General features: G+C 35.5%; 1 protein-coding gene across 1 annotated transcript in view; it reads right to left on the reverse strand.

Annotated features, from left to right (window-relative positions):
* Positions 1-10,072, reverse strand: part of LOC104525013 (FRAS1 related extracellular matrix 2) — a gene marked incomplete at both ends in the record, with an annotated part of 107,008 nt that overhangs the window by 20,144 nt on the left and 76,792 nt on the right. Inside the window, 3 exon segments of the mRNA XM_029084972.1 lie at positions 4,686-4,937; positions 5,862-5,987; positions 8,872-9,102. Of these exon segments, the coding sequence (XP_028940805.1) occupies positions 4,686-4,937; positions 5,862-5,987; positions 8,872-9,102 (609 nt within the window).

The raw sequence follows: 10,072 nt of genomic DNA on the forward strand, positions 1-10,072 counted from the left end.
GCAAGATGACTGTTTGTGAGCCTGGCTGTAAGGCTGTGTGGTCTCATGGCAACAATAAATACAGTAGCATGGAATTAAAATCACATGGAAAGACAGCCACTGACAAAAACCTTGAAGTAAACAAAATAATTGCAAGCATTGTCCTCTTAGCTGCAAATGTTCAATTCTGCATTCATCACTTCTCTTTATCTTCTCTTCTGGTTTCCAAATGGGATTACAAACCAAGAGTTTAAAATTTGCTCACACTACAAAACACAGTAAGCAAGAAAGAGTCTAAAGCATCAGCCTGATAATCAAAACATTTGACTATGGAAAGCAGAGCTCTGACTGCAAGCCTTGTTGCAAGGACTAAAGCATTTTCTATCAGACTTGTTGCGCACAACAAAGCAACACTGTTAGTGTTGGAACCAAATTACAGGCTACTCATGACCAGATGAATACTAACAAAAGAGTTTGTTCTCATTTTTTTCTTTGTATATGTGAAATGACTTCAGAGTCACAGCTTCAGCTGGAAAAACAGCGAGCATTTCCAGGCTGGTCTTGCTTAGTTGCTAAGTGCTTGAGGATTAAGGCATTTCCATGGAAGACTGGGGTCTGAGACTAAGCTCCAGGACGCCTCTCTCCAAGAGGAATGAAAAGTGCACAGCAACCTTATCTTCCTTTTCCTAGATGCATAATATTGATCTATTATGTAAAGTGCCTCCTCCAAATGAGTATGCTGAACTCTGTGCTCTCCATGCAGGATAGGCATGTCCTGAGCCAATCAACTGACCTCAAATTCTTCAGGGATTTCGGTTCATCCCCAAAATCCTTGAAAGGCATGAAGTAAAGTAGCTCAGCCCATCAATTGTGACTAGTAGTAGTGTAGTAACTCAAGGGCACATGTATATGGAAAACGGTTGAATTTTTTTGTTGGTTTTGGATTTTATCTTGAACATCTAAATGCCTATTGAAACACTCTTCAGCTTTTTTTTTTTTTTTTAGATTTCAATTATATTCTTTTAGATTTTTCTTAAGCAACCATAATTATTTTATGAAGCAGGAATAGCTATGTATCTTTTTGTTGTTCAATGCCATTTCATAGTAGGAGCTATTTTAACACAAAATTGGAAAGCATTACTGCCTTGATGGCCAGCTGTGCTTATGACTTGGCAAACTGACAAATCAAACGGCAAATTAAATTTCTAAGGGTAGGATTTATAAGTACTGTCAGAAATCAAGACATTCAGATGCACAGGGTACCCCTGGTGATTGATCTCAACAGTTTAGATACTTCTAGAATGGGATGGCTCCTGGGAGTACTTTGATCTTTTCATTAACTATAGAAGGAACTTGGCATAACCTGCTTGAATGAGATGTCTAAATGTATAGATAGCTAATATCAAGTGAGATTACTGCCACCCCAAAAAAGTGGATGATTTGCATAGGTCCTCCAGTGGTTCATGGTTAGTACCTATCATCTCTGACTAAAACAGATCCATGTTTTTATTTTTTAGTGCTCAAACTGTAGTGGCACATGTAACTGAATCCAAGATTACCATGCACAACTTACTTTGTTGTGTATTCCATTAACTTAATCTTTTTCCTCTTTTCTCTCTGTTTCCAACATCAGGACCTATCAGGAAAAGTCCCTTTCAAGGTAAGAAATGTCCCAACAGCAGCACCAATTTTAAAATCACCTCTCTCAATATATGAATACGTGTGCATGTTCTACATACTACGATTTTTTTCAGATTTTGCTTCAGCAGCACTGCACAACTATATAATCCCCAATTAAAGTATTCAGTTTCTTTAATATACTCTGGTTCACTAGAAAATTAAGCACACCTCTTTTACTTGTTGTTTATTGCAATGATAGGATAGCAACTCAGCTATTTAGTTAGACCCTAGGGGCCTTCTCTGTAAGTAAAAGAAGAGGAAAAGACTTTGATGATAGGTACTGAAGGTGAATGTTTCCTAATTAACTTGCACTGAATGTCAAAGGAGATAAGGTAATGTTGCTAGGGCTGATTTGACTTCTATAGGAAAGATCTCATGTAGTATTATTAAACTTTGACCTTTGCTGTTTGTATCTTTTGACTTGAAGAAGTCACTACATAACACTAATCCAGTCAAAAGTACTTGCAGAAATCACAATTGAGAAATTTATCCAAAGAAACTTTGTTAAGTAGAAGATTAATTTAAACAAACAGTGACAAAAATATATCAGTAGATGTGAAGTGAAGAGACTGAAGTGGACTGCAGAATTTAGTATGATAACATTAAATTGTGTTAAATTGCTCACACATTACATAAATATTTGTATATACAGAATCTGAAATAAGCATATAAATGTGTGTGTATATAAAGTATAATTTATAATTGATCAGCTTTATAGTTTGTACTCTGCTTCATATTGAACAGGCAGCACAACAGATCTCAGTTGAAACAAAATGCCTGCAGACTTTTCGTAGCATTACCATGCATTATTTTTTTTTTAATGTTCTAGATTTTTTTTGTGGGAGTACATTTACTAATATAGAAAGCAAAAAAGGAACTCTGTCGCACTATTTCAAACATGCCATATGCAACATTTTAGGCAAAATAAGACAAGTGAATGTTCGTAGAAAAGGATCCAAATGCACCTTTCAAAGCCTCCTTATCTTTCAATATTCAAAATATTGTTTACTCTTAGTAGATGTTTCAGTTGTTACATAATGGAAGGGTGTTACTTGAATTTCTACTTCTCCATGTCAGCTTTTTTAATAAATCCCATAACCTTATTCACATTTGTTAAATAATCCCTGTTTAAAAGTTTGTAGCATTAAGGCAAATTGTGCTCATAAATACAGGAAATTTTAGACTTAAAACTGAATGGTGGTATACAAACCAAAGTACTTCTTATTTTTTCTAATGGCAGAGTTAAGATACAGCAGATTTTCTGTTAACTTCCTTAATATCTTGTAGGAGTTTCATGAACTGTTAATTTCTATATTGTGTTATGATTTATTAACTTTCATAATTTCTTATTCAAAGGCACTGCAGGTTACTGTTAAAATGGATGTATAAGCCTATGAATGAAAATATCCTATTTTACATGCTAAAAAAAGTATATAAAAGTGTTCCCTCCCAGGTACTGAGGTTCCCACTGAAGTTAGACTGCTCTAATAGCAGCTCATATCTATTTTTACTAAGCTCTTGGAGCAACATTCTCCCCACTCCAAACTTTCCATATACATTAAGCAGTCAGACCATCTTCAAAGCTTGGTAATTAGCTAGTTCATAGATATTTTTTTTTCATAGCTACTCTCCCAATATTCTATGCTCTGCTATCTACAAACCATAAAATTAATGAATTCATCAAAATAATGTAAAAAATCAAACTGTTGTAAAAACCTACAGAAATAAACTTGTATTTGGTACCACACCAAAGTCAAAGAAATGTATTTCTATTTCAGCTTGCATTTGATATATGATGTTACTTTACAAGAAGCATGACTTCAAAACTGTTGTATTCACTAATGTTATATGATTACTCAAATGCTTCACAGAGAACACAAAGTCAACGCTGTCACAAGATTACACCTGAGATGTTTCAAGCAGACTGAGTATTTACAATGCAATTAGATGGGTGTCAACTTCCTGCCTTTAAGAGCTGCCTTTTATGTCCTTAACTAGGGAGGAATCACTGTGCTGATAATAATCATCTATTTTGGCATCACACTTTCAAAAAGTACTGCACTATATAATTCCTCACACTAGCCTTTAGGAAATATGAGTCTCACAATAGATGGCTTATGGCCTCATAGAGAGGACTAAAATAGCTTATCAGTAGTCCTTTCACAGAATTTACAGTTGAGGTGTCAGCCTCCAAACTCCATGCATAGATGAAGGCAATTGTACCAGGCAACTTTTTTGCTATCACTCCTAGAAAGAGAGTTGCCACACCAGTGCTAGGAACACTGAAAGAGAAGATTAAGGCTGTGATAATGTTTACAGGTATTTCCCAAAGCAGTTGGTGATACAGTGTGCTGATTCTACTCTTCCTTAGGCACAGACCTCTCTCTATTCACCACCAGAAATGTCCCTTTCAATACAATATATCAAAGCTATTGACTAATTGTACAAAGGATGTAATTCCATCAGCACTCCCTTACTGAGAGGATTTCTAAAGCAACATTACTGTCTTTTGATTAATTGCTTTTTTAAAAAGACAAAGTAAGCATATATGGACACTTCTAGGCAGAAATTGAAATGCAGCATCAAATCAGAAGGAATATAGCTTGCCTCTTAGGAGGTGATAGATGGCTTCTGGTGCATCAGGGCTTCCAATATGGCCTTTTGGAGCATAACGCAATGGGCCTGAAGGCTCTGTGGACACAACCTCAGAATCACACATATAAGTGTGCCCATGCAGGGTGACATTTTGGATTACACCTGTTACTGTAACGGAATGGAAAGGTGCATCTCCTCATTCCCAATCACTGCTCATGTGATTTTCTCAAACCACAAAATATCAACACTAAATACTTAAAAAAACTCCACATAGCTTTCTAACAGTCTTTTCAACTCTCAAGATGGAAGCAGCATGTGCTTTAACCAGCAGGAAGTGCAAAAATGCAACTTCTACATGTTGATTTCAGTGCGATGCGACCTGCCATTTCTGTCCTAGGCTGGGAATATCACTTTATTACATGATGTCTTACCATCATCCTTGTCAGCTATAATGGTAACTTGAGTGCTCGGGAATTCTGTGCCAATTCTTCCACCCATCGGCATGCTCAGCAAAACATCAAAGGTTTCAGCCTCTTCATATAAGGAATCATCAATGATGACTATCCGACACATTTTTTCTCGTTCATCTTTGTCAAAACGTAGAATGCTGTTGTGATCCTCAGGTCTGGATATGTAGTCAGAGTAAGAAAGAACAGAGGTTGGAGCAGTGCCAGATGCTGTTCCTGTGGCATAAAAGGAAAACAGTCACTATACATTCCTTGGTTCTAGTGATCCTCTCACAGAGGCTGAATTTTATGTTCCTTACATTTTAATTCTATTTACTTTTAGGTGATAAGATGGGATGAAACCTCTGAACAGGCTACATTTCTGAGGTCCCTGAAAAACCACTTCTGCTGTATGATGCAATGCAAGCACATGGCTCCTCAAATTCATTTGCAGTTTTTCAGTCAGAAGGAATATTGTAGTCTATCACAAGAGACACAAATTGACAAAGGAAACCCCGTGAGGACTACAAATTAACTCCCTTAGTATATTTTATCAGTTGAAGATATCAGTGGACTAGGAATTAATAATAAATAGGTAGAATTTGGTGCAAACAAATTATTCTTATTCCAGATCACCTCACCAAAAATGTTGCTTAATCTCTTCAGATGAAAAATAACAATAAAAGCACAGGTGTGGTACTCTTATGATCTGTGTGGATATAATCAATAGGAGATTGACAGATAGAGAAAGGAGAAAGATGACAATTAAGCAATATTATTTTACCCTAAGTTTTTCAAGATACAAACAAGTAACATATAACCTGGACAATCACTGCAGATATTTCTGTTCTGATAATTTTCAGATATACGGGGCTGTATGTAAAAATCTGGCACAAAGATAAAGAACACAGATCCCCTTCACCTCCTAAAAAATAGCAGAAGTCTGGAACATGATAATTTTTCTGCTGTATTTAACAATACTCTAAGACAGATTGCAAAGATGGATACATTTCCAGTTGAGACTGAAGGTATTTAGACTAAAAAGTAATTAACACAGTTATAAACAATTTTATTATGCAATAGATGGGACAATTCTTTTTGCTTTTCTGCCTTTTACCATTTTGGCCTTTTTTTTTTTTTTTTAATAGTAGATTCTGTTACCTTGTTGTGTGTAGCAGATAACCATTAGTTCCTGGCTCACATCTCCACTTCTTCTGACCGGAATAAATAATTCACCAACATCTTCTTCAATAGTATAGGTGGACTGAGGAATAAAGACAGTTGATTCTGCAAAGAACAGGCACATTTGTTTATGTAGATTTATGGCCTCATAAAGTCACCTGTAAAATAGCTTATCAGCAATGGTACTAATTTTTAAGAAAAACGTGGAGGGTAATAGAAGTAGAGTTTGTTAGTCTTTCAGAAATGGAAAATAAAATTAGATCATTAGGTCTGAACTCACAAGTCCTTGCGAAGTAGTCTCTAATGTGACTACTTACTTATGTAGTGTTAATGGTACAAGACAGTATTTGGAGAATTTATCCAAAAGGCCTATATTTTTATTATTTCCATTATATTTAATTATTAACTGTTAATCACAGAAGTATCAGTAGTATAGCTCATACACAGGCAGTGTCCTGCAAGGCCATTCTTTAACTTAATGCATCAAGATAACCGTTAAAACAATTTGGCATTGAGGATGCAAGATTAAGCTTTTGGTATCTGACTCCAACTTGGAGATTTGATTTGAGTGGGCTACATGCCTACACTCCTGTTTTACTCAAAGGAGACCTAGCCAATAAAATCAGTGGAGTTTGGAGAACAGCCTCACCCTAAAATGCATCAGACCAAAGAGTGTCAGGTCTGTTTTTCAGGGAGGAAAACACTAAAACACATTTTAAACCCTTTCATTATTTTATACTCATATAAACAGATTGCTCAGTTTGATGCTGTTACTGGGATTTGAGATCAATTTTGTTCTTGTTCTCTCAAAAAGTCAAGAACAAAAGGTGGTTATGCATGTAATTATAAAGCAGCTTTACAGTTTCATTAATATGACTGCAACTGAAACAAGATAATTCTATACATCATCAAATCAAGTGGTATCAGCTGACTTCACAAAGCAATTTTTTTTCATTATTTCAGAGTACTTTGGCAGACAATGTTCTGAAAATTGTCATGTGACTTATTTGAAAACATGTTGCAGTTTCTATTTCTCCAACTGGAAAATACCACTAGTATGATTTAAGATCAAAAACCAGCCTTAAAAATGCTGTAATTCAGGTTTGGTAAGATCTAGATGCTCATTAATTCATCAAGTCAAAAATTAAATGTAAAAACCACCAAATCCCTACCTTTTTGTTTTCAAGTAAAACGGAAGATAAAATAAACAAACAAAAATTTGTTCCTTTTATTCCTCCCTTTAGAATTAAGTTGACAAAATGAAAAACCCTAGCCTTCAAAAAAAAAAGTAGGAATCTGATTTGTTCTGTTTCCTGTCTTTCTCATATTTATCCAAATAAAATAAAAATGACACTATAAAGTTTTAACAGTCTTTGTGAACAATGTAAAAGCTTAGAAGAGAATGATCTACATCATCTCAGCTACTATAAGAAAACACATCCTTAAGCAATCTCTTTTTGGAATAAAACAGGAACTAATGTCCCATACACCAAGGAGCTGGTACAGCTTTCCAAACAAGCTCACTGTTTTGGTGCTAAGACCACACCATTCAAATAAATGAATTTTAAAATAATTTTCACTGGAAGCAGAACAAAACTTTTGATGGTTCTTATTCAGTTAGTATCCAAATTTGTTATACCCTACACTTTAAAAGACAATTAGGAAACCTAGTCCTTCCCCTCAGAGGGGTCTCTATATTTTTTCCTGTAGATATTATTTGATTTGCAGTTGTGCATTTTATTTTCTCCTATGCCACTTCACTGTGTGTATAATTAGTATAAGTTCTCTGTGACTGTAAAAATTTTATCTTAATATAAGAAATAGAAGAAACTATGGTTGGCATTAAGATGACTGAGACTACTATCTTGACTTGTGCTGTCTCACTAATCATAGAAAAGACAGAGAGATTTAACACATCTTCAAGTAATTTCTCTGTCTCATACATACTGCTTTTCAAGTTAAGCTCTATTTTTCTCAGTGACTAAATATGGATGTCAGTTATGGCTGGCATTAAGAAGACTGAGACTACTATCTTGAGTTGTGCTGTCTCACTAAACATAGAAAAGACAGAGAGATTTAACACGTCTTCAAGTAATTTCTCTGCCTCATACATACTGCTTTTCAAGTTAAGCACTATTTTTCTCAGTGACTAAATATGGATGTCAGATAACTTCCAGTTTAACTTGCATTTGTAACTAGGAACTAAGAAATCTCTGACAGTTTTCCTGCCCAGTCCTCTTCAAATATTAATTACAGAAGGCTATATAAAACAAGCCGTTACAATCGTCCAACACTTGAAAGATTCCCTAAGGACAGTTTCACGTGGTCATGGCCCATGGGTTCAAGTGTCTGGATGCAGCTGAAAAGCAAAGCAACTACAGAACATTCTACTTAAAAAAAAAAAAAAAATAAAAAAATCAAATTCTTTCTCCATTTACACTTATCAGTAATTTTATTTGTTCTTTACACAGCTTGTGCTGTTCTTTGTCTAGTGAACCTTACCCTTACTGAGCTTCTCAGCTTGATATTAAGGCCTAACTGATGTAACTAGTCTGCTGCAACACTTATTTGGACCAACCAGCCTGGACTTTCCTGTACCATCTTCTCCCACATGAATTACCATAGCAGATTAAATCAAGTCAGCCTCCAGCCACCTGTGCAGATACGCTCTGTTTACAAACACATTGAACCAAAAACCTATTAAACCTAAAATGAAAACAAACAAACAACCAAAACAAACAAAAAACCTAGAAATAACATGTTATAGGAAAAATGGAGGCATTTCATCAAAGCACTCTACCTTAGTTACATATTCACAAATCACTTAAAGTGACAGGGGACAAATGGTTACTCAATACCCAGGTCTGTCTTCAGAAATATTCTGAGGAAAGGTAAGCTTTACTATCTACTGTTACCCATAGCATTTGCCTTCCAGTTTATCTTTTGGTATATGCCTATATTGGTAGTACAGTTCTGGAAAAGTTCTTACCATCTCCTGGGTCAATAATTTCCACCGTGGATACATCAGGAAATTCCAGAACTGCCATGACAGGCTCAGAAAGAACAATTTGAAAGAACTCAGACTGTTCATGTTCACCATCACTCAAAATTCGTACACGCCATGTAGCTAGGGTTTGGCCAGGATTAAACTGCACCTGCTTCTGGGCTTTTCCTCTGAAGTCTTTATCTTTCTTGGCAGTACCATCTTTGGTGCTAATACCTGCCAAAATCAGAAATTCAGGTCATTAAAAACATCACTTGTAACTTCTCTCTCATTATGTCAACTTTAAAAAAAGAAATTTTAGAAAAATATACTTTTCACAACTTGAGAGTATTCAAGGCAACTCTGTTACTCTTGATTTATTTTATATTGGTGTCACACATAGAGGTGGAAGCATATCAGTTAACATCATGAAAGGCAGTTTGGACAGAATTAGCCAAAGCAAACTAGTTTGCTTTGAAAAAGAAAAAACGCTATTAGAAAAAACTCTACATTCTCAGAGGTTACAGGCAAGTTTCCATTCCTCCATAATTCAACTATGGATGCTCAAAAGGTCCAACAGATTTTTTCCCCATCTTTAACATTCTGGGTTCTCTTCTGTTCCAGAACATCTAAATAACATGCTGTCTGAAACCCTCAAGAATATTTATTTCTCTTAAAAAAAACCAAAAACACACCTGGAGAGTTCGGCCTTCATGGGGAAAGCTAAGGAAAACACAAAGACACAAAGGGGTAAAACATACAGAATAAGGATGAAAGAAGATGTAAAATCTGAACCATTGTGGTCATCCCCATTACAATAAGCATTTTTAAAAATTATTATACTCTTTTTTCAGTGCTTGCATAATGACAATCATTAAATTCAAGTCAAGTTGAAACTGCAAAGCCAAGGGATAAAATCCAGTACAGCTCATCCCACCAAGACAGCACAGAACTTATAGCTTCAGACTCAGGCTGCTTGAAAATGGCTTTTCCTTGGCATTTCCCTCCCAGTTTAAGGCTGTCTGATAGGCTCTCATGGAAATTAGACAGTCCTTCAGAACCATCTCCAATTCACGCATTTGGCCTCTGTTTGAACCCCACAGTACCACTCAAATGTTAAAGGTCTTTCTCAGGTTTTCAGAAAAAAACTTAAAACTTCTGCCTGTTTCTTCCAACTGTATTTTTTAATATATTAAAATATATTGTC

This window comes from Antrostomus carolinensis, unplaced genomic scaffold (assembly GCF_000700745.2).
Source record: "Antrostomus carolinensis isolate BGI_N321 unplaced genomic scaffold, ASM70074v2 scaffold10575, whole genome shotgun sequence".
NCBI lineage: Eukaryota > Metazoa > Chordata > Aves > Caprimulgiformes > Caprimulgidae > Antrostomus > Antrostomus carolinensis.